A 26,272-nucleotide genomic window follows, 5' to 3' on the forward strand; every position below is an offset into this window, starting at 1 on the left:
TCTAATAATTTCAATATATAAAGTGGAATAACAAATACTGACGTTAATCACCACATAAGATACTCTGCTTTATTAACAATAAAATGAACTCTCTCTTCTATGTGAATCACTCCATAAGAATTTTTTATAGTCTACGATTTGGCTTTTACTACTTGTTTGACAATAAAAAGGTACAGATTCAATGCTTTACCATTTTGTTTAGTGAACTGTGGATTCATTAAATCCAGACCATGCTTTTTCAATGCGAGCATGATTCTAAAAAGGAAATTATATATACATTAACCAAGCATTAGCCTTCTCACAAATCACATCTTATCGTTCCCAATTCTTGTGTTAACAGCTCTGTACAGAACTCCTTTCTGCCATTTAATTTCACAACCCTGAAGAGGTATCTTACTACATACTTCCTCTGTAGTTCAATAAACAATGCAGGAGACTTTGCAAGTAGACAGTCTCTGAGAGATGTTCATAAAAAGAGTAAAGTATAACAGACATTTACAAAGTCTCAAGAGTAAATTACAAAAGGAAGTAAGGAACTGTAAAGAGTTAACAAAACCTAAAGAATCTTTTCAGGTGCCCTTTGGTCAATTCAATTTATAACACTATTTTAAGACATTAATTATATCATCCATTTATTACCTGAATGGTTGCTCTTGGTGCAAAAAGAATGCAAAAGTCATCGTTTTCTGTGGGCACGCCTGTCACCGCATCACTCATCAAGTGGTGTGTGAATGAGGCGTAAGTGGGCCCAGGCTCCTGGGACACGTTTCCACTCTCGTCAGGAAACAGGAAGAGGTCTGAACAACATGGCTCCTGAATTTGAGATTTTTCATCCAAAACACCTAGGTGAAAAGATTACAATATTCAATTTTGGCATATTTTAAACATCAACAACATAACATTTATTAAGCATTTTAGGACTTCCCTTGTGGTGCAGTGGTAAAAATCCGCCTGCCAATGCAGGGGACACAGGTTCAATTCGTGGTTCAGGAAGATCCCACATGCCATGGAGCAATGAAGCCCGTGCGTCACAACTACTGAGTCCCTGCACTGCAACTACTGAAGCCCGTGCACACTAGGGCCCACGTGCCGCAACTACTGAGCCCGCATGCTGCAACCAAGGAAGCCTGTGCACCTAGAGCCCATGCTCTGCAACAAGAGAAGCCACCGCAATGAGAAGCCCACGCACCACAGCAAAGAGTAGCCTCCGCTGGCCGCAACCAGAGAAAGCCTGCACGCAGCAACGAAGACCCAACGCAGCCAAAAAATTTTAAAAAACAGCATCTCACTTATTTCTTACAATAACCTTCTGACTACAAATAAAAAGACTAGTAAGTATGAAGTTTTCTAAGAAACAGTAAATGATGGACCCATAAAGCTACAGACAGTCTCCTCTTAGTTATTTAGTGTCAGAGAAGTTCAGGAATTCCACAGCAGCTAGTTAGTGTGGACTGGAGTTCCACTTTAGCCAGAATTTCATATTGACAATTATGTGTTGTAGGTGGAGTTCTGGAAGAAACTCCTTGGACAATATAGCAAGGGGAGGGGAAATAGTTACATCTAGCAGCGTCTCACCTAAAACTATAGGAAATCTCTGCTCGGGGAAGGGGTGGGGGAAACAGTTGCCAAGCACGTCTTAGGCCAGGGAATGATTCGAAGCAATAAAAAGACTCCTTGGGGGCGCTGGATACCCAAATGGGACACCTGTTCTCAGGTAGCTCTCACAATATGAAGTTCACAAAAGGCTGCATGTGTGCAAAAATCTGTATGTGAACATATATTTTTTATACATTTATATTATATATTAGATTCACTAATTCTTTTATCTTTTTTTGTGTGTGTGTGGCCGCACTGCATACTATGTGGGATCTTAGTTCCCCCGACCAGGGATCAAACCCATGCGCCCTGCGGTGGAAGCATGGAGTCCTAACCACTGTACTGCCAGGGAATTCCATAGATGCACTAATTCTTTCTCCATTCATTCATTCAAACCAAACCCTGTGATATGAACTAAGAATACTAAGATGAATGCGGTGACATCTTAGCCTCGGAAGGCCCACAGACTAGACTGTAAATTCTCCTATGGCAGCACTTTGAACCCACTCATCCTTGTAAGTGCTCAGTGTCCAGTACATAGTCTTGTGTGTTGAAGCTGCTCGGTAAATATTCATTAAACATTCTTTCCCACATGAGTAGGTTAGCTGCTAACATTTATTACAAATGATGTTAGTACACAGGGAGCTAAAGGTTCCCATTTGCTTCCTTAGCTCTAATTTATTCTAAATTATAATGAAAGCAACACTGAATGCTAAACTTCTATAACACTATGAAATAATTTTTAAAAATTAAGATCTCACAACATATAGAAATAGCTATGTTCAGCCAATTAGAAAAAAAACTATTTTTAGATAGATACTTCAAAATATTTAGATGCTTCCACTTGGCTTTAAAGCTCTCTGTCTGGTTCCTCCCTGCTTATCTAACATTATTGCCTAATTCTTTTTGACAAGAAGGGAACTTTTGTTCCAGTATTAATAGCCTGAGTTACTAGATCATTAAGGCTCATACAGGCCTCTGGGCCTCTGCTGATGTTAGTGACATTGCCAAGATTATCTTCTCTCTCCACACTACACGCCTAGGTCCTACACACTTTTTAAAAGCCAACTCGTCTCATTTTCACTGAAGTCTAATGAAGGGATTCCAAATCCTTTCCAACCAGTGATTAGAGTGTACACTACATTCTGAAGTGTTTTCTTATATCACCTCTCGATGGTTCTAAGCACGAGCCTCAGTCTGGTTCAGTGCCAATTTGCTGCACTAGACCATGAGCTACCAGGGAACGTAAGCCTTGTCTTCCATTTTATCTGTCGCCCCCCCCAACACTCTGGCCAGTATTATTGATCTACTAAACATTCAATAAACACAAGCTGACTGACTAATAAATATCCACCAAAACTCAGACCTGTCTTTTCTTTAGTAAGCTACTTATTGAGGACTCTGTAAGAACACAAACAATGTCAGCCTCAACTACGACATCACAGCTCCCAGGAAGAAGTCCTGGTCTGTCTCACCATTAGACTGCGGTTTTACAGATGCAGCAGCCTCTTGCGTGTCAATTTCCTCCATAGCGTCACTCATCAAATCTCGTAATATTTGTTGATCTGCTTCAGGAAGTACTGGACCACGTGAGGATGACCGACCAGCGGAATCTACCTACAGCCAAAACACCTAATTAAAATCAACTTGAAAATGCTCTAAAAAGCAAATTACTAATGTTTATTTTGTCCTAGAAATATATTACATTTCACAAAAACACCAAAAACAGGAACACATTCATTTTTCTATACTCTCTCAGCAGGTGTTCATTTTCATTTTAAGTCTTTAGTATCAGCATTTTCACCCCAACAACTACTGGCAAATAGAAATAAATGTGTTATATCTCAAAGCTGGCGCAGTGAACTGAATCTTGAAGAGGTAAGACATTCGAAGAGAAGGAAGGTGAAAAACACTGCAGTGAAGCTGGAGGAGATGGGGGGTCTCTCTGTAGAGAGTCCGATCTGCTCAAACGTGATGGCTGCCATGGCCTTCACCCTCTGAGACAAAGCCACTGTAGGTAGAGCCTCATTTCTTGGAACAAATAGACACCTGAAGACAGTAGGGGGTATACGTGAGAGGGGAAATCTACTAAAAGGTGATCTGTGGAGTTCAATTCCAACATTGATGCTTAACCATTTTTGTTAGTGAATCGTGGATTCATTAAATCCAAACCATGCTTTTAAAATGTCAGCATGACTGTAAAATGGAAAGATCTCATTTGAAAGGGATAATTTAAAATAACTTTTAATAAACCGGAGAATAAAAGAGAAGAAACAGTAGAGAGAGAGTATCATAAATCACTTCATTATCAGGGAGAATACAGCAGGAGCAAGGAAACAAAAACAGACATGTAACACAAATGAGGTGTAAGATCCACGTGAACAAAAGATAATGCAAGGCCTGTCAGACCCTTACTGAAGGATCTATTGACCTAAGGGGACTGAGAATTCTGTTCACAGAAGAGGCCATGAAGAAGAATAAAGACTGAAAAAAAGTAAATGCTAAACAAACTGGACATTGTTCTATCTGGACATATGAGAGGGCAGAGGGGTGACAGCTGGGGGCATAAGAAAGCAATGAACTGGGAATCCAAATGTCTGCATATTGTTGCTGTTGTCTGCTACTAATTAGGGCAAATTACCTAAATTCTCTGAGTCTTAACTTACTCATCTACTAAACAGAGATGATAATCTTTAACCTCTCAACTGCACTGGCTAAGAGTAAATCACATATGAGAAAGTATACTGAAAACTGGATAGAATTGTAGATAACAAATATGAAAGATAATACCATATAAATAAGTCTTCTGGTAATAATACTAATTCCTGCCATCTACCTTCTCATAGCATTTTTACATACAACTTGCATAGAACAGACTCTCACATGATAAAAGTTTTCTTTCTTCCCTGAGGACATATGAAAATAACTTAAGTCTGGGAAAATGTATGTTGGTTGAGAAGATTAATGCTCTGAAACTGAGAGCATCAAACAGTAGAATGGTTTTCCAAAAAGGCCCATGGAATCACCTTTCTAGACCCCATCACCCTGAAAGTAAGAAGAGAAAGATGATTATTCAAAGTTTCCTTTCTACCCTATGACCGTCAAGAAGACCTCGCCGATGTACAGGTCACTCGCATGTCTGGAATGAGGTGGGGGTGAGTGAGTTCTAATGAATGAGGCTGGCGGCTGTACCTTCATCTTTCTTTGCGGGGCTCCGGACTTCACGTCCGCCTTGTTAGCCGCATGTAAGTCCCCGTAGCTTGCAACGTACTGAATGAGATTCATTAATGCAGCACAAGAGTCCGAGCACGTTCTGATATGGACAACGTCACTCGAACAGTGTAATTCAAAGTGCGGCTCAGTCTGGACAGGACACGGAAAAAAGGATAAAAATGTCTACCAAAACGAGAAAAAAATGTTTGCATAGGTTTACATTAAATAAAATATGATAATTTGTCTTGCCACAGGAAACATGCATTTATAATAACTCAATCTTAACTTCCAAATATTTTACCTATTTCTGACTAAAATTAGGTAAGTGGAAAAATAATTTACAGTAAGTTCAGTATGTTTTTAGTCTCTTCTATAAAAAAAGGACTTAAATAAAAATATCCATTTATTTTAATAACTTACTTGCTCTCCATCAGAATCAGACTTCACTGCAGTTATGGTTAATTCCAAAAGCCCCATGTCCATCACACGAACATAATCTAAAATTTTTTAAAGTAATTAATAAAATATCTGAGTATAACTTTCAAAAAATGCTTATCCAACAAACACCTAATAAAACTAGCGTTTCTTTAAAATTCATGGCAGGTAGTACTACAAATACTTATAATGTAATGGAAACATAGTTTCATCCTACAAAAATCCTACAGTTCACTTTATTTTTAGTTAGAAACAAAATCTTCCTTCTATTAAATAAACAAGAGTATATATAATTTGATGCATTTCACCAATGTTATTGATATTATAAACTGGTATTACAATATTCAGACTGATAAGATCCTTAGTTCACTGGCATTATTCTAGAGTTAAAATGCTTAAAAATATTCAAATGCAAAAAATAAAAGAGGATTCATCTATCCCAGATTTTGTTTTTTAACTCTTACCTCTATTCAGATTTACAGTGACAGTATTACACTTGTCAGACAGATGTAAAGCAGCTTCATCCAAGATTATTCTGGGCAAAAAAAAGATAAAATCAAGATCTAAAAAACTAACCTTGAATATATGCTGCATGATCACTATATACCCATTCTTTCTGATATAAATATGATCAAAGTCATATGCAGTTTCTAACTTACAAATGTCACCTAACATTTGTTTTTTTAATATTTATTTTTTTTTTATCTATCTTTGGCCGTGTTGGGTCTTAGTCGCGGCACACGGGATCTGCAAACTGTGGGGTCTCTTGTTGCGGTGCGCAGGCTTCTCTCTAGTTGTGGTGTGCAGGCTTCTCTCTAGTTGTGGTGCGCAGGCTCCAGAGCACGTGGGCTCTCTAGCTGTGGTGTGGGCTTAGTTGCCCCACAGCATGTGGGATCCTAGTTCCCTGACCAGGGGTTGAACCCATGTCCCCTGCATTGGAAGGCGGATCCTTAACCACTGAACCACCAGGGAAGTCCCTAACATTTCTTTAAAACTCACTGTTTATGAGTACTAGAAACATTTAAATGGCATAAATGAGATTAAATCATCTGCTCAAATCAATTTTAAATTTTCAGCAATTTTAACAGATGCCCAAATTCACAAGGTTTAAATTAGGAAAATGAAGTGTATCAGGTATTATGGGAAGTTTACATATAAATGTTTTAAAAAGTTAACCAAAAATCTCAAGAATTAATTTTCTCCCTAAAAATGAAATACAGTAATGAATTGAAGAGGTGGGACGAATCATCTGAGAAAGAAAAACTGAAAACTTGGATAAAGGAACATGACTAATAGTAAAAGGATGTTGCTTTTAACAAAGACTGAGACTTTAATCAAAGGGTTGAGATAAAGCTCTGTCAGTATGTTTTGAACAGCTGCATTTAGTAGACAGCGAGGCTTAACACGGTACCTGAGAGTAGAAGATGATTTATCCAAGGCAACACTACTTGAAATGCTGAATGTTTCAACAGTAAGAAGAGATCGGATTGGCAAATAAAGAGGCCTATTACCACAAAGAAACAAGAGAACATTAGTCTGCTGCAAAAAAAAGAAACTACCTTTAAAGAGCATTTTGAACCTTAACTCTACTGAATTACATACTTTTCTCAAAACTTAGTACATATTTTAAAGACTAAAACTTTATTTTGCTCCATTTATGAACTAACCTATAATCAAGTGCACAGCTCCAGAGATGAACATGAAAGGTTGTAAATGAAGTTGGAGGATTGTATCCCAGAACAGGTTCATCAGCAATATTCAAGAAGTATAAAATCTATAATCACAAAAATATAAAATGCCCTGCTTTAGAAGAAAAAAAAAGTTTTGATATGATATCCTTAATACCAACATGAAATAAAATAGCTCACAAAAAAACACAACCATTTAGTGGAAAATCATAATGTTAAAAGAAAATCATCATTTGAAGGAATTCATTTCAAAAAGTATTTGCAAAACTAGAATTTGAAATGAAGAGGCCCATCTAACAATTGCAATGCTACAGAGATATTGGAAAAATCATATCCTATGAAACTAACAAAGTATGTATAATATACTTTCAACATTACTTTGCTTGGAATAATTCTTTTGAAAAAAACAAATTTTGCCAAAGACTGTTTAAAACTCTCCATCTGGTTTTCTATAAACCACTGTTGGGAGAAGTTCCTGTTCCTTAATTTATACCCAGATCTGTCTGAAAACTAGTCCTTCTCACCAACATCTACTCTATATTTCTATCTAAATAAAAAAGTTAGGCTAAATCCCTCCCTTACAGCCAGCCATCTGACTAACCATCTCTCTACCCCTGCTCTATTTATTCTCTCTTTCTATATATATATTTTATGTTTCAGAATGTTTTTGAAAGCATTCAAGTTTAAAATAATTTATTATTTTCCAAGCACAAAGAAAAGCTTTCTCCTTCTAAGGAAAATGAACAATAATCATAGTGTGCTAGTTTTCACTCTCATATAAAGAAGAGTTAACTTCTTACCCAAAGTTTCCTTTGAAAAAATGTAATTAACCAAATACAGTTATTACACTGGAAATTAATTACAGAATTCCTTATATATGCCTCAGTGTATATTGTTGGCCTAGGAGATAATTCTGAAATTACGGCACTTAAAGAATATACAGTTATAAGTGCAAGTCAACACTCATTTATTCTCCTCTATGCCAGGCACTCTATAGGTCCCTTCCCTTTAATGACAAAACATAACTTTGTCTTTGAGATGATTAAGGACCAAACTTTAAGGTAAAAAATCAATTACATTCTGCGGTGGTGATGATGTTCTATTTCCTACCATAAGAGGTGGTATTTATATAGGAGTATTTATTTCATGAAAATTCGATGAGCACTGAATATTTATGATTTGTGAACTTTTCAGTATGTGTATTATACATTAACATAAAGTAAAAATAAATCAATAAATACACATCACAGCTCTCTTACCTGCTCATGCCAGCTAAGCCCAGAAGGAAGCATTCTGTGCTGCAGAGTGGCTCCTTTCAGTCCCACAGCAATGAGAAATTCCTACAGAGCAACACAAAGAATTACATTTATCACCTACATAACCCTCTGGTTCAAAACTTGAAAAGTCTTTCTAAGAAAATAAATGTGTTACATTTATGCAATCATTTTTATTAACTAGTAATCAAATCAGCAGCAGCAAGTATTTAATGGTATAAAAGTACAAAACACACACCTTTGTATTGGACTCTGATTTATCAGACAATATTTTAACTGCAACAGAGAGCATATTCAAAGTGTCTCCTCCAACACCATCTGAAGAAGCTCGACTGAGGCCATCTTCTTCAGAGGAATAAATAGTAGGTTCTAACCAATGTGGTCGGGTTGAACTGGGCAGTCGTGTTTCTGTAGAAGGAATTGCTCCATCCACTATGCCTATATCCACAATGAGGTGACAAGATAACAAAATGATTATTTGAAATGAATTCATGAACTTCTATAACTCAAAACAAAAATCCATGTACTTCCATTGAATATAACATACACTGGAGGCAAAATGACCAAGAACCAGCTTGACATTAATAATTCATTCTCCTCTGCTAATGTTGGTATAAGGACTATCCAAGTTAAAAAAAAAATTTGAGTTCTGAAATGCTAGAAAAGTTAAATTTAAATAGGAAAATCTAATAAACATTAAGAATGTGTAAGTATCTCATTTCTATTCACAAAGTAACACAAGGAATGTGCTCAAAGAAGAGCAATTTCTGTATTTGTTACCAAAAGGAAATACCACTTAAGAGAAAATAAAGAATGTAAAGTCGCATCAACTGATCAATGTATAATAAGATATGGTATATCCATAAAATGGAATATTCCTTGGCAATAAAAAGGAATAAAACACTGATACATTTGGATTAACCTTGAAAACATCATGCCAAGATGCCAATCACAAAAGACCTTCTATTGTATGACACCATGTATATGAAACAGCCAGAATATGCAAATCCATAGAGACGGAGAGTAAATCAGTGGTTTCTTGAGGCTAGAGTGGACTGCAGGACTGGGGGTTTATAGCTCAAAGGTGCAGACTTCTTCTGGGGGGTTGATGAAAATGCTCTAAAGTTGACTATGATGATGGTTACACAACTCTATGGAATACTAAAAACCACTGAAATGTATATTTTAAATGGGTGAATTACATGGTATGTGAATTATATCTCAATATAAGTTGCTGCAAAAAAAGAACATAAAGTCAACTTCTAATTTACAATAATTATTACTTTGCCAGTGGAATCAGAACACCCTACAGCAAATAATTTCTAATGTTAAGAGTTCTGTTCTCAGTAGATTTTCTTTATTAAGCAAAATTTAAACATGTCTAACCAGAAGTGAACAAAACACACATATTTAACATTTGTCCTACCTTTGTGATAGAGACTGAAACTGCTACAGTGAAGGCAGATATAGTGCTTGTCATCAAAACCTTCATATTTTGTCACACAAAATAATGAACCACTGTTGAATTCTAACCAGAATTCACCATGCTTGTTTTCCAACAGATCTCCATTATCTTGCTAATAAGAAGACCAGAAAAAAACAGAGAAGTCATTAATTAAATACAGAAAAGTAAGAACGACCCTTGAGATGCTCCTCCTTGATTCAGGTTAGGAGGGTCTCCCACACTGCAGCAAAGTGGTCTGATTCTTGAACCATCCAACATGGTGGTATTCAAAACTGAATAATTAAACACTAGGCCGGCCTCTTCTGCCAAATGAACCTCGGTACTTCATCACCCTTTGGAACAGATAAATTACTGTTACCACCCCAGGAGTGGGACCAGCATGTTTTCCAAAAGAAGGTCCAGGTAATGTTTGTCTTTTGATCTGCAACGAAAGCTAAGCTTCCAAAGCTGCTGTCATCGTGGTGCCTCAGAAAACTGACCTTCATCAGCAGTCACTGAAACAACCTCCAACTACCTCAGTTACTGAATGCGTACATCATGCTAGATTTATAATAAGATGCACTTGAAAAATCACTTTGGATTTGTACATCCTTACCTTTACATCTGTAAACACTGCAATTAATCCATGATTAATGCTCAGAAGAACTGAGAGAAAACTCTGCGAGTTCTTGTTCTGAGAGTCTAGTTTTTTCTTCCTACGAGAACGATAACTGGGATCAACAGTGGAAAAATACTGCAAAGTCTCCTCCTCAGATCCACTTTCCTCATCTATGAGAAATGAATTGCACAATTACAGCTGTTCTAGCAGCTTATTAACACAAAACAGCATTCAAACCTGAACTTTATCACAAGAATATTTACTTATTTTACAACCTGTTTATTTTTACAAAGAATCTGGTAGGACAATAAAAATGTACTGTCTTTACCACTGAACTTCAGACAATGAATATACTATCACTATAAAAATAACACTTAACTGATAACATTCTTAATAAATAGCTAGAAGTGGGGAAATACTGTAAATTACTAAAAGATATTATAAAATATAGTTATAAATGGAAAACACCAAAGAAACATTTTTAAATCCATCAATTTAAAAGGTTACTACTTTGTTTATTGATAAACCAGGCATTTTAATTCAGAAGAAATTTAAAATATATTACCATAGTGAACTGTAGATTTAAATGGACTGAAACTATCTTTGTTGAAGGTATTAATCAGTTGACTGGCTACTGAAAGCCCAATACCATATGAAATATTTTCAAATGTCTCTACTGGTGAAGGAGCTGTTGGTTCCCAGAGCAGCAAATCATTAAAGATCCTACAAAGACAAAAGTTGAAAAAATAAATACATAACTCCTACTTCAACCAAAGGCAAACTAAAGTATATCCCTTTAAGAAGTCACATGAATAATAAATTTTCCAAATGGTGAAATGGAATTTCTTTCAATGGAAAAATAACTGCTATGGCTATCAGGGCAATGAGAAAGGAATCTGGACAATTAGATACCTAATTAGATATCCTCCTAGTTTCACCAGTGTTATATGCATCAAATTACATACATCTAAATGCACTTAAAGGAGGAGGTTTATTAAAAATGAAACCCATAAAGAACAAAAGGACTGTTCACATATATGAGAACACTCAATAAACTATAACAGATTATGCACTGTCTCATTTGACTCCCCTCAATCCTCTGGGGCAGCCAAGGCAGAATTATTATTCTCACTTTACACTTGAAGAAACTGCATCATAAAGGTTAAGTGACCTGCCCAAGGTCACACAGCTTATTAGTGGGAGAAGTGAAACCAGAGCCCAGATTACGTCCAGCTCCCAATTCAGTTCTCTTCCATTACTCACTTTCTCTAGGGATATCTGCTTTTTCTTTCTTCCACAGAAAGCACAGCTTCGCTGGGAAGTTTGCATGAGATGAAGAAGCAGACAGAATAGGGAATAAAGAGAGGAAACCCTTCTAACTAATGGAACAGACGAACAGCCAAGTCAATACTGGTGACTACTGGGGTGATACATGTCAAGCTAGGTCACCACTGCATCCTATTTTTTCAAAGAAATATTTGTCACTTCTCAGATACCTCCACCCCCACCACTCACTTCTATGTTGTCATGAAAACTGAGACTTTACAATGTTCTCTACAAAGATTGTTGTTAGGCTTGGACCCATAGCACATCCTTCACGTGCATAATGCAGTCACTGCACCTATAACACTCTACTCCATTTTCTAGTTTCCCTTTCCTAGACTTGTGTCTTAGTCATCTTTATATGTGCCTAGCACAGTGGCTGTCAAACAGCAGGCACTGAAGGTTTGAAGAAAGGACCAGTGGATGACTCACATGGAAGGACTGCCAAAAGCACAGACTTGTCAAAAAGCCTAGTGTGAATACCAATCAAGGTGCCAAGCGATGATGTAGCCCTGGTCCCTTCCTGTGAGAAGCCACTTGTCTAGGAACCTTCCAGGCCAATTCCTGAGCTTCTGAGGCCCTAGAAAGTATAAACGAGGACTGAGTACTGTCACTCTCAGTAGACTGTAATCCCCACCCAAAAGGTCTCTTTTTGGAAGCATCACTGGATGAAGAATACCAGGGACACGGGGCAGAAGCATGTCTCACCTCAGACACCCTGACAGCGATGCCCAGAACTGTGCGGTACTCATTTGGCTCGCTACCTCTTGGGTGCGTCACTCACAGAACAAAGAAAGAAGAGTCTAGGACTTCCCTGGTGGCGCAGTGGTTAAGAATCCGCCTGCCAATGCAGGGGACAAGTTCAAGCCCTGGCCTGGGAAGACCCCACATGCCACGGAGCAACTAAGCCTGCGAGCCACAACTACTGAGCCCGCATGCCTAGAGCCCATGCTCTGCAGCAAAAGAAGCCACCGCAATGAGAAGCCCGAGCTCTGCAACGAAGAGTAGCCCCCGCTCGCCGCAACTACAGAACGCCCGCACGCAGCAACGAAGACCCAACACAGCCAAAAATAAATATATTTATTGAAAAAAAAAGAAACGAGTCTAAATCCAGATCTTAGTCTAAATTCCTGTATGAATAAATAGTGAAAGTATAAAATGAAGAATTTTCTCAGGAAATTTTTCTTTACCTTATTCCCTACAACCATTCTCTTATCTTCACAGGTTAAAGAGAAACTATTACTTTAAATAAAACCTGGAGTTCATGGTATACGACCTGCAAGTATGTTTCATATGATTTTACTATTTTTCCTTATTTACATTTTGGTCTAAACACAGTCTTGATACCATAATACTATAAAACACTGAATGATGTTTCTAATATCAAGAAAAAAAAAACCACTTAAAGATGTTTAAGGACACATCACCCTGATTCCGTGGCGATGAGCTTGAAACATTATAGAAGCTCAAAAATATCTGATTTAATAAAACCAGGTAGAATATTTTTTATATTCTATTCTAAAGGATTTTTAACATAGAAAAAAAATCTACCTATACCTGAGACTATCTTTCTGAAAAGAGCCAGCTGATGAAGGAATAAACCAATATTTCAAATGTATGAAGTAAAGGCAGAATTGGTTATAATTCCTGCTCAGAAAGATACCTGTAAATTTTATGTATAATAAAGGGCATTATTAAGACATTTAGCAAAACATGAATGGGGTCTGAGGATTAGATGCTAATGTATAATATTAATTTTCTTGTTTTAATGGCTGAATTATGGTCATGTAGAAGAATGTCCCTGTTTGTGAGAAATACACATTCAACTGCTCAAAGCTGAAGGGACATCAAGTCAGCGCCTTACTCTCAAATGGTTCAGGGTAAAAACGTTCTTTGTACAGTACTTGCAACTTACCTATAAGTTTGAGAATGTCTGAAAATTAGAAGAAAATATAGACAAAGCCAAACAGAGGGCAAAGAATTCACATGCTAACTTAGATATATGATTTATATGACCCACAGTGGGGGAACACTGCTATATATATAAGTCTAGGGGCCTGAGAGACAGAGCAGTGGGCAGGGTAAGAGAGAACAGAAACTCTCGTGAGCAACACCCCTGAACCAGCTCCCCAGATGAGCAGATGCTCTCCAGTTCCCTGATTTAAGACTGACGGACATCCCCCACATGCTACCGCTTGCTGCTGGTAGACAACTCGCTAGCCCACCTGAGAACTTCTGCTCCCACCAGCTGAATTACGTTTTGTATAGTCACCACGGGTAAATCGTGCTTGGCCCCAAATCTGCTCATCCCAGCTGTATGTTACTGTAAGCATAGTTTAATTCCATCTTGTGCTAACTGATGACTTTTAAGTATATACACTGAAGTGAGAAAAAAATCTTAAAAACCTGAAAGGATTCTGCACTCAGACTGCTTTGAAACTATTTTTTCACTCCACTTCAGAGAAACTGAAACTGAGAATTGTAGACAAAGCCTTCTGGGTATACAGTAAGCAAAAATTCTAACCAGTGGCTTGTAATCAAAAAAAGGCACTGTCCTATATTTTAAAAAGAAGTGGTGGCCTTCCCTGGTGGCGCAGTGGTTGAGAGTCTGCCTGCCAATGCAGGGGATACGGGTTCATGTCCCGGTCCGGGAAGATCCCACGTGCCGCAGAGCGGCTGGGCCCATGAGCCATGGCTGCTGAGCCTGTGCGTCTGGAGCCTGTGCTCCACAACGGGAGAGGCCACAACAGTGAGAGGCCTGTGTACCGCAAAAAAAAAAAAAAATAGAAGTGGTAAATGAACATATATTCATAAATGGAATGTTTAAGTTATGTTTTACTATTCTGATGTTGCAATCTAACCAATAGCCACCTGTTCAATCAATGCATAAGGAGAAAGAAATGGATGAAGCCCCTCTGACCTCTGGGATGGACCTTGAACTAGTTGTTTCATTCTGCTCAGTCTTAGCCTTGCACATTCGTTAGCTCTTGGTAGATATCCCTCAACTATAAAATGAGAGTAGTCTAGAGATCAGTGGTTTCCAAATGTCAGATCCTGTATAAATCCAAATCCTATTTGGTACCAAGTAAATCTACAGCAGAAACAACGGTCTGCAGTTGCTGAAGATTAACAAAAATCTGGATGACTTGTTTACAAGTGGGAAGCTAGCGATAACAGACACTAAGGACCTGTCTTTTTCCAGAAACCCCCATGACCACCTTTCAGCTATGCCAGAGGGGGCGGGAATGATAACATTCTTACTTACCATTCGCCAGGCACTGTTCTCAGAACTTTCCCAAATGTTGTATCATTTAATGCTCCAAACAACCCACTGAGGCCTGTACAAGTATCATCTCCAATTTATATGTGAGGAAATGGAGCTTACGGGGACTAGGTAAATCGTCCAAGATCTTCAGAGTCTATGACCTTTCTACTCTAGAATGCCATTTATTTCAACATATTTGCTTGGTATATATGTTTAAGGGTATTTAAATGTAATAAATTTAAGTTTTTATAGACAAGTTTATAAGTTAGAGTTTCTAATTCTAACAAGATGCTTTTTTTTAGACTCTGAGAAGGGATGCCCCTTGTACAAAGACTCTAGGACTCTGACTTTACACCAGTATCTCTTGGCCCTCTATACAAGTATATCCCAACTCTTTTCATGTCATTATACACAAAGAGATATTTTCTCAGTACTCTGTGGTAAGGTGACAGAGGGCAACCAGCCAACCTAGGGTGGAGGGAATACATCTCACACACAAGAAACCCAGTTACCAGACACACTGGTTAGGAAACTCTGCTATGACAATAGCTCATCATAACGGTAACAGGTCTATAATCAACACCATACAAAGTACACTGAAATAGTTGATAATATTAAAACAAGGAAAGAAAAGGGGGAAGAGGGAAAACAAGGAGGTAGGACGGTAGAGAGGCAGTTAGACAGGAAAGTTCGATCCCAAAGATTCAACGAAATGTGTGTAAACTCACCTATTATAAAGCTTCTCATAAAAGCTTTTATTAGGTAGTGTTATATGAATATTGGGTAATGTAAGTTCCAGCACATAGTGAGAATTGCTGATTGCTTTATCTTGAAACTCTGTCATTTCTACAGGGTCTCCTGGCATCACCATCTAAAACATAACAATTTAGTGCAAAAAAAAGAAGAAAAAAAAGCATCAAATAACCATTTTATATTTAAAATAGTAGTAGCATCTTCTTACCGGACCCATACGACTTGTATGTGGGCAAATAAATAAGCATGTAACTTTTAACCAAGGGAAAAAAATAGATATTATTCAATCTTGGAGCTAAAAATATGGCAAAAAACAGTATACAAAGTATTTTTTTAAAGAGAAAACATTAAAAGCTATCTGATAGAGGGTACTCCTTTGTTGCTTGCTCACACTTTTATTTTACCTGTTCATTTTCAAACATCACTCTACGAGAAGAGAAGGGAGACGGGGCTGGTCTTCTCAGATCACAAACGTCTTTCAGGGAATGAGCGCCTCCTTCCTCTTCTTCCTGGTAGTGGCCATCACTCTCTTCTGCTTCCTCAGCTGCTATTCTCTCCAAAATGGAATGCATGGCTGGTGGGTTTACTTTCAGCACAATTCTGATAGCAAAGACAATTTAAAAAATCAAGATCTAAGTGTAAACTGCAAAACTAACCTGTATTCAAACTAATACAAAGCCCACTGATTAAATCATTACTGATAGGCGTCAACTTCTCTACAAAGTCTAATTATATCTAACGCAACCCACTCCTGAGCATGCTGTAAACTTAAAAGTGTGGAACTGATGAAACAAGCAAATAAAAGAAGGGCATTAACATTTTCTACTTGGATAACTGGAAAATCTGCTCTTTTGAGAACAAAAGGGTTATTTTAAAATTTCATTACCAAACTTACTTACAAAACAGAAACAGACTCACAGACATAGAAAACAAATTTATGGTTACCAAAGGGGTAAGGGGGTGGGGGAGAGATAAATAAGGAGTAGCAGATACACACTACTATATATAAAGTAGATAAACAAGATCCTACTGTATAGCAAAGGCAACTATATTCAATATCCTGTAATAAACCATAATGGAAAAGAATATGATAAAAAATATGTGTGGGTGTGTATGTGTAATATATATATATATATATACATACATACATATATATATATATATATATATATATCTGAATCACTTTGCCATACACCAGAAACTAACACAGTATTGTAAATCAACTATATATCAGTTAAACAAATTTTTTTTTTTAATTTCATTAACAGCTTGCAAGTTTTACCTAAGAATTCTATTTATTATCATTAAACCAAATCCTTCTACATTCCAGCTGTTCAGCTATTATGGAACACTTGCATACCTAAGAAACCTCATGCTATATAAATTGTTCAAATGGAAGAAGCAGAGTTTGATTAGAGAATATTTTCAGAACTGCAACAACAAAGTAATCTTCTCCTTTAGGAATTTCAATAATAAAAGACTTGTGTTATTGGTGGTGTTTTGTAGCTACAAACCCAAAATATCAAGAGCTAACAGCCTTTGATGACATTAGCTTCTGCCCCAGAGTAATGCCAGTCCTTTCCTAACTCTCTGCAGCATGTCACGAGCAGAAGGCTTTGTAGCCTCCTTTTTATCTCACCAGCCTGCCGTCATGATGAGGCATGGCACGCTCAAACATAACAGCTGTGTTGCATCTATAATAGCTTATTTTTTCCTAAGAAGGTATTGCCAGTTGGTTCTAGTTATAAACTAAAACAACTGCTTCCTAATTTACAGATATCTTAATGTAAACTGTGCTTTCAAATTACCTAATTGAAGTAGATTCGTTTCTTATGATGCAAACTCCTGCTCGTGATCAGCTGTGTGCTGACAAGGCCTGTCCTAGGAGTCTGATAGGTGGGACACATAGGGTACGGGGGTGTAAAAGAAGGCAGGTAGAAAAGCGGCACAAGAAAGATCACTTTAATTCTTGAGAGAGGCTTCACAAACTCAGTTTTCAATATAATAAAGGATCATTATTTTGGGTAAACTAAGTTCTTTTAAATGTAATCCAAGGGACTTCCCTGGTGGCGCAGTGGTTAAGAATTTGTCTGACAATGCAGGGGACATGGGTTCAGAGCCCTGGTCTGGGAAGATCCCACATGCCGTGGAGCAACTAAGCCTGTGCGCCACAACTACTGAGCCTGTGCTCTACAGCCCGTGAGCCACAACTACTGAGCCCACGTGCCGCAACTACTGAAGCCCACGTGCCTACAGCCCATGCTCCACAACAAGAGAAGCCACCAGAATGAGAAGCCTGTGCACCACAACGAAGAGTAGCCCTCGCTCACCGCAGCTAGAGAAAGCCCGCGCACAGCAACGAAAACCCAATGCAGCCAAAATACAAGTAAATAAATTTTTAAAAAGAGAAAAAAAGTAATCCAAGCCCGTTATTAGGCTAATTTAGAGAATGATTTCTCCTGCCTAAGAAATCCTGAAGCAGTGGTTCTCTAAATCCAACTGCACGTTGGTATCACCTACTGTAGTTTCATTTTTTTAATTGCAGTATAGTTGATTTACAATGTTGTGTTAATTTACAGCAAAGTGATTCACTCATACATATATATGTATATATATATTCTTGTTCATATTCTTTTCCACTATGGTTTATCACAGGATATTGAATATAGTTCCCTGTGCTACACAGTAGGACCTTGTTGCTTATTCATTCTATATATAATAGTTTGCATCCGCTAGTCCCAAACTCCCATTCCATCCCTCCCCCATCCCACCTCCCCCTTATCAACCACAAATCTGTTCTCGATGTCAGTGAGTCTGTTGCTGTTTTCTAGTTAAGTTCATTTGTGTCATATTTTAGATTCCACATATAAATGATATCATATGGTATGTCTTCTCTTTCTGACTTACTTTACTTAGTATGATAATCTCTAGTTCCACCCATGTTGCTACAAATGGCATTATTTCATTCTTTTTTATGGCTGGGTAGTATTCCATTGTATATATGCTCCACAGCTTCTTCATCCATTCATCTGTCAATGCACATTGAGGTTGTTTCCATGTCTTGGCTATTGTGAATAGTGCTGCTATGAACATATCACCTGGTGTATTTTTAAACTATACTGATGCCCAGGCTCTATCTCAGAATCTCAACGTGGGGCGCAAGAATCAGTGTTCTGTAAAAGCTCCCCAGATTTGAAAATACTTTCCTAAAACAATCACTGACTATAAAATTCATCTGATAATTAACGAAATGGTGCTGTATGATACCTCTTCCACTAAAGCCCTTTTCAAAAATGAACTATTTTTAGAACGGTCATGATTCTTTTGTCCATCTCATTAGGCTAAGTAACTTGAGGCCAGAGAACACATTTTATATGTCCATCTCTGTCAGTATCTCACAGGCACCTTTGATAAAGTGGTACATATTTTTTATTTAATTTTTCCATCTTCCTCGGGGTTTTCTCATCAAGGCTGGATACTTTTAGCTTAAATTTAATAGCCAAAATGTCAGTCAAAAAAGCTATAGCAGGGCTTCTCTGGTGGCGCAGTGGTTGAGAGTCCGCCTGCCGATGCAGGGGACACGGGTTCGTGCCCCGGTCCGGGAAGATCCCACATGCCGCGGAGTGGCTGGACCCGTGAGCCATGGCCACTGAGCCTGCGCTCCGCAACGGGAGAGGCCACAACAGTTGAGAGGCCCGCATACAGAAAAAAAAAAAAAAAAAAGCTATAGCAACTTGTTTCTGAGAGGACAGTCTCATTAAATGTATGTATCATGTCCATCTGCTTACTCACCGCGGCCAGTCAAAGTCATCTGACGATGCTGTATCTCCATCTCCTCCACTAGTCACGTGGAAAAAATTAACGGATGGTTCTCCTTTATCCTCCTGGAATGACCCTAATAAAACAAGACTGATTCATGGAGATGCATTTCTTCTCAAATACTAAGAGAAAAGACACTTTCCTCCTTTGAGGAGCAAAGATCCTCTAAATCAGCGACATAATGCAGTGTTAAGTTCTACAACATTTATTCATTTATTCCTGCTGCACATGTACATGTGGGGAGACAGGATGAGCAGATAAATTAAATTAAATGCTGTTTTCTGCTCAAACTCAAATTCTTAAGTATGAATGTTTAACGTGTAAGGTGCATAATCATAACATATTAAATATAAGGGACTTCCCTGGCGGTCCAGTTGTTAAGACTCTGCGCTCCCAATGCAGGGGACAAGGTTCAATCCCTGGTCAGGGAACTAAGATCCCACGTGGCACGGCCAAATAAATAAATAAATAAATAAGCATAACATATTAAATATAGTAGTTACCACTTACTGAGTGCCACTTAGTGATTATTCTTCATAAAAGTTTATGCGGTTAGTCTAGGAACAGATTTTTTTAATGTAGTTATTTTAAGAAATAACTACATTTCTTAAATGTCTATTTTGTACCAAGCACTGTAAGAATTACTTCTTCACAATAAACCCATATATGTTTTTTCATTCCATTTTACAAAGAATGACTTTCCACCAGAATAATGAGTTTCTTATCACTAGAGATAAGGGAAGATTCCAGATAACCCCTAAAGGCCTTTCCATGAAATCATAACTGGCAAGTCAATTTTAAATATCTCTAATGATATGCAAAACTCAGAGAAAACAAGGGAAGGAAAACTGCAGCCTACAGAGAAGGAGGTGAGCAGAAAGAGTAGGAGAGGGGAACTTAAAACAGATTTTACAAAGAAAAGTCACTATTAGTATGATGGTTGAAAGCTCAAGCTCTAGTGTCAGACTTGGGTTTGAATCTTGATTCCGCCATTTATTACTACATTGACCTTGGGAGGTACCTCTTCGGAAGTTGACAGATTCCTCACTTATAAATGATAAAAATAATTGGAAATAATAAGCCTACCGTAACTATGATGATTAAAGGAAACAAGATAATGTGTGTGAAGTGCTCAGCACACAGCAAACACAGAGTGGCACTCAATAAATTTTGGCTACTATTAGCCCTACAACAAGTAAGTAGTAGGTGGTATTAAAATGTAGGCTAAAGCACTATATTCTCAAAGTGAATAAATCATCATGCATTGTAGTTTCTTTTCAAAAACTGACAGATATCACGTTTGCATACAGTATTAGAAAAAAGCTGTTACACCTGCTTTCTAACATATGTTCTTTAATTTTATTGTATTGGGGGGCTGTCATATACTTTTCTTAATGTAAGTTTCAGTAGCAGTTGTTAGTTTCTAGTCTGGCTCTTTTACCGGCATGGTCAATCTTACCAACTAGTTCTCTAAAGGTAAGTTCCAATTTAACTTGTTCAGGGGTTGATCCTCCTAGGAATTCAGTCTTAAATTCTAGATCTGTGAATGCTAAATGAAGAATCTCCTTCTGAAGTGACTTCTTAAACCATGGTCCCCTCTCTTGATCTGATCGAAGATCAGGTATTGGGAAGCGAACAGAAAGGTTTAATACTGGCGTGGCAACTTGTACTGATATCCGACAATTTGCAGGATTATGTGAATCATCTAGAAATACTTCAGTGAAAGCTTTGTGCTAAAACACAAAACATCAAAAATATGCCAAAATGTTAAATTAAGCAAATAAACATAAATGACACTAGTATTCAACATTACAATATACATAATCACTATTTCCTCATTCAGGATAATGTATTAACACACAATTCATATTAACTACTATATTAATTTAGTGTAATGAAATTTTATAATGCAACAGCTACTGACAAAAGTCAAAGCTACCAGCAAAAGTTAAATCCTCACCTAAAAAAATTAATTAAAATAAAAACTGAACCAAAGTGAAGACACAGGTGCTATAGATGTATAGGTATCTTACTACAGACTATAAAGAATAATGTGTAAATTAGCTTATCAACAAACTCAATATGGTTAAAACTCACTATAGTACCCAGCATTCAATTTGAAGGATTTATCCACCAACATGCTACTTTAAAGACTTCAGTGTGAAATCCGATGAATTATCAAATGCAAAGGCCCATCCCTGACTCATCTTTGTATTTCCAGGACTAAGCAGGGCCTGGCACATCACAGGTTCTAAATAAATATTCCCTAAGTGACTCACTCTGAGTTCCCCCTAAATGGCTCACTCTGAGCTCCCATCCAACTGCAGGGTATGATGCCATCAAATGACTCATAGAAACCAAAACATGTATGCACCATTTACTTAAAGCCACATTATAATAAAAGGGTCAAAGAACATGCCCTTCAGATAAAAGTCTATTTCTATTTTTTCTCTAAAGTGAATTAAAACTTATGAAGCTTTAGTCCAGAGTACAGTGTAGGTGATAACAATCCTCAATTTCACGGATCAGTCTCTAACCACCTAGATTAGAAAATTCCATTTTTATGCTAAGACTTGGATCCTATTTTTTCTCTCCCTTATTTGACTTTCTAATACTAACACCCACTCTCAGCAAAAATTGCTCAAGAGGTAAAATCATCATCCCAGTACATCTATGGCTAACAGCAAATATAAACACTTGCCCCACAGAACTTAAAATAGCAATTGTTGACAATAATAATTAAAGAATCTTGATTTAATGTGAATACTCACCACTAATTAAGGGAGAGGCAAATATGTAGAAAAATATCTTTTCCCTTTTCTTTTTAGACAAAGTTGTCTCTGACTGTGCCTAATCCTAAAATTCCTAACAGGCACCTTACAAACCTGACTTATTTGATTAGCTTAGAAAAGACTCCAGGCACCAGATCTAAGTAAAAGTGATACAATGTGATGCTCCGTAACACAATATGATAAATTATGTTCCCAGTTTCAAGAGTATATTCTGCATTATATGGGCTGCATTTTACAGGAGACTCAGCTAGTTCATTATATGTGTGCATAAAGTTTTATCAAGATATTATAGTCACAGTTTATAAAGTTCAGATAAACACAGAAAAGGAAATCTAATTTTACTACTCTAACATAATCAATGCTACCAAGTGGTATATTTCAATCCAGTCTTTTTCTATACAATTTTATTTACACAGTTGTAATAAAAGTTTATGTGGAATAATATATTCTACATTTTCACTTCATACTTCTTCATGAGCCTTCTTCACGCTGCTGCACCCTCTTTATAGCCATCATTTAAAGTGGCAGCATAAAACTGCACTCAGTACATCAGCACAACTTATTTAGCTAGTCTACTATCTAGACATTAAAGATGCCTCCTGTTTTCATTATTACAAATAATGCCGTTTTAATAACATATGCTATTTAACCTATTAAGAATACTTAAGCTCAGAAATCATCCCAATAAGCCTATTAGCTAGCTATGATCATGATGTGTATTTGCAACTTTTTAAATACTTACCAGACTAATATGCTTATTATATGAAGTATACATGTGTGATGCCATCATCTCTACTGTAGTGAGCTTCTGTGGTTGAAGCAAAGAATTTAACCTGTCCACAATACTGATATCCAGCTCACAAAACACTGGATTTAACTTAACCTGTAATTCTGCCTTCTGAGGAACAGAACTAAGTCTTGCCTGACTACCCTAAAAAAAAGAAAAAGAAAAAGAAAGCATTAATATGATCACTAACAGTTCTATAAAATTAAATCAAAACCTTGTGATTGTGATAAAATATACATCAAATGAAAATTTACAGGTGCTAATCACACAAAAAGATCTCTTACCTGGGGTCCTTTATTCTCAGAATGCTTATAATGAAGCTGAAGACACACCGGGGGGTGAGAATCAGTTTGTTCTTTGGAATGGAACATTAAAAGCTTAAAAACAAAGATGAAGATAAATGAAATGTACAATATTGAGCTATAATTAATCACATGAATTAATGGAGCTAACATAATAGTGGAAAGAGCTTTTTGAAGTCAGAAAGTCTGGTTTAAGCTTTAGTTTTGTCACTTACTAGCAATGTGACCTTTAGACAAATTAGTTAACTTCTGAAATACTTAGTATCACATCTGCAAAATGTATGTGAGGATTCAAATAAAGCACTTTGAAAATAAAATAAGTCACAAGGGCAAAGTAACAGCAATAAAAATGTCATTTTAATAGCTTTTAAAAGTTTCTCTAGGACATGCTTTTAGGATAGGGAAAAAATCAGATTAACGATAAATGAGCACAAGACATTTCACTTATCTTGAACAGTGCTTAGCACATAGTAGGCATTCAATAACTATTTGTTGAATAATAGAATTCTTCTGAAATTAACAGTGCTTGGAAAATGAGTGAAATTAAGTCATTTGTCCCATAGCCTGTCTGACTCTAGAACAAGTCAACTCTAAAAATGTAACACACTCTTATAATGGCCTTAAAGGCCACACTTAAAAATCTGTTTCAGGACTTCCCTGGTGGCGCAGTGGGTAAGACTGTGTTCCCAACGCAGGGGGCCCAGGTTCCATCCCTGGTCAGGGAACTAGATCCCACATGCATGCTGCAACTAAGAGTTCACATGCCACAACTAAGGAGCCCGCCTGTCGCAACTAAGGAACCCACGTGCCGCAACTAAGGAGCCCTGGAGCCGCAACTAAGGAGACCACCTGCCACAAGTAAAACTTGCTGCAACCAAATAAATAAATAAATATTTTTTAAAAAAATCTGTTTCAACAAAATATAAATGCAAACACCACAAAAAACTTTTTCCTATACAACTTCCTATGTCTTTTTAAAGAAAATCATTGCTGTTCACACAATTCTTAACAAGCAAGACATTTAAAGACTAATCCTAAAGGAAAAGTATCAGCATTTACCTCTGTGTAGTGAGGAGGAACAGAATGAAAATCAGTCGGAAACAGGCATTCCAAAAGTTCCATTTGCCCTATGGACATATCAGTACTGAAATATCTAGAAGCTGATCTTTGTCTTTGTTCATAGGATACTTTGATGCCAGTACCTATAAATCTGTTATAAAAAAATGCATCATTTAAGAGTATCCATATACTTCTAGATTAAACAATGTGTCAAAGAATAGTACACAACTGTTAATACCCACCTGTTCTGACAAGTTCAAATTGTTAGTAATAACTAATATTCTTAAGGATATTAACCAGAAAGACTGCTTCAAATTCCCCATTCCCTGACATAAGATAAAGACATCAGATCTGCTGATAAGAAATCACCCAGGACATATTTCCCAACACTGCCCTTCCCTCTACTACATTTAAAAATTTTCACTTCAGGGCTTCCCTGGTGGCGCAGTGGTTGAGAGTCCGCCTGCCGATGTAGGGGACGCGGGTTCGTGCCCCGGTCCTGGAGGATACCACATGCCGCGGAGCGGCTGGGCCCGTGAGCCATGGCCGCTGGGCCTGCGCGTCCAGAGCCTGTGCTCCGCAGCGGGAGAGGCCACAACAGTGAGAGGCCCGCGTACCGCAAAAAAAAAAAAAAAAAAAAAAAAATTTACACTTCACTGGATAAAATTTGTAAAATATATGTACATAGTTTCTTAAACTTATCTAGAAGGATCATGCAATATTTTTAAAACTTTAGTCAGTGGAACTCAAGTGAAGGTCTACCTCTAGGTTTTGTTGCATTTATTGTATTTCCTACTGGCAGATATTTGAAACCTTATCAAAAATAGGAACAAAATGTTTTTGCAGTTTTATTAAAAATATTATGGCCCTAACCTGTAGAGTTTCTGTTGCTAGATATAAAAACTACTTTGTATATTAATTTTAATACTTCAAAAAAGTTAAAGTTAAAATGAAAGCCCAAAGCGTTTTCTAAAAATAGTAATATAGGGCCTCCCTGGTGGCGCAGTGGTTGAGAGTCCGCCTGCCGATGCAGGGGATACGGGTTCGTGCCCCGGTCTGGGAGGATCCCATATGCCGCGGAGCGGCTGGGCCCGTGAGCCATGGCCGCTGGGCCTGCGCATCCGGAGCCTGTGCTCCGCAACGGGAGAGGCCACAACAGTGAGAGGCCCGCATACCGCAAAAAGAAAAAAAAAAAAAAAAAAAAAAAAAAAAAAAAAAAAAAAATAGTAATATATGTGCCTAAGCCATTACATAAAATAACATATGAATGGACAATTTATAGGTCACTCTCATGTTAAAATAAATAGTATTTGCACATTAACAATATTATATGTACTTATAAACTTAATTATCTCCTCATCTATTAGGACTCAACCCATAAAAAGATCAGTGGCTATTTGAACAGCTTTGATTTTTTTTTTTTTTTTTTAAGCAGAAGTTGAAAATGTAGCATCCAAGCTCAGGATGAGCCTTGGTATCATTTCCCACCCCATGGCCAGCAGCATATGAATCACTTTCAAGTCCCTTTGCATTAGCCCATTCTACGCTCACCACCACTGCCATCTCTACTAAACCTGTGACAGTAAGAACTATTTTTATGATCATAATGGTGTCAGTGGGGAATGAAGGCAAAATGTGGGCAAAGAAACTTGACAAGAGCAGGGCAGGGAACTAAAGAAAAGATAATTTAGACAACTCCAAATTATATAGACCTTATATATGAATGTTTCACATGCCAAATAACCTGAATGAGAGATTTTGTGGTAAACATCTTTGTAGCACTGCAAGAAAACCACACTCACTCCACTCATTTACAAATATTTAAAATGTGAATTGGAAAAACAAATGGAGATAGGTAGGCATTGTAGATAAATGAAAAGTCCACATTTGGTTCTTTTTCAAG

General features: G+C 37.3%; 1 protein-coding gene across 4 annotated transcripts in view; it reads right to left on the reverse strand.

The window, feature by feature from the left end:
* The window catches only part of ATG2B (autophagy related 2B), a 72,075-nt gene that overhangs the window by 25,557 nt on the left and 20,246 nt on the right, over positions 1–26,272 (reverse strand). For 3 of the 4 annotated variants that reach the window (XM_081228393.1, XM_081228391.1, XM_081228390.1), the window contains 19 exons: positions 24,370–24,520; positions 23,293–23,385; positions 22,964–23,152; positions 20,889–21,162; positions 19,403–19,505; positions 16,015–16,210; positions 15,586–15,728; positions 10,835–10,992; positions 10,267–10,439; positions 9,633–9,783; positions 8,445–8,644; positions 8,192–8,272; positions 6,912–7,018; positions 6,656–6,748; positions 5,709–5,779; positions 5,230–5,306; positions 4,789–4,992; positions 3,072–3,213; positions 640–842 (listed from right to left, as the gene is read on the reverse strand). In XM_081228393.1, coding sequence (XP_081084519.1) covers positions 640–842; positions 3,072–3,213; positions 4,789–4,992; positions 5,230–5,306; positions 5,709–5,779; positions 6,656–6,748; positions 6,912–7,018; positions 8,192–8,272; positions 8,445–8,644; positions 9,633–9,783; positions 10,267–10,439; positions 10,835–10,992; positions 15,586–15,728; positions 16,015–16,210; positions 19,403–19,505; positions 20,889–21,162; positions 22,964–23,152; positions 23,293–23,385; positions 24,370–24,520 — 2,809 coding nt within the window. The remainder of the gene's footprint in view (positions 1–639; positions 843–3,071; positions 3,214–4,788; positions 4,993–5,229; positions 5,307–5,708; positions 5,780–6,655; positions 6,749–6,911; positions 7,019–8,191; positions 8,273–8,444; positions 8,645–9,632; positions 9,784–10,266; positions 10,440–10,834; positions 10,993–15,585; positions 15,729–16,014; positions 16,211–19,402; positions 19,506–20,888; positions 21,163–22,963; positions 23,153–23,292; positions 23,386–24,369; positions 24,521–26,272) is intronic. The other variant, XM_081228392.1, reaches the window with a different exon arrangement.

Source organism: Mesoplodon bidens (genome assembly GCF_964165515.1).
Source record: "Mesoplodon bidens genome assembly, chromosome: 3".
Classification (NCBI taxonomy): domain Eukaryota; kingdom Metazoa; phylum Chordata; class Mammalia; order Artiodactyla; family Ziphiidae; genus Mesoplodon; species Mesoplodon bidens.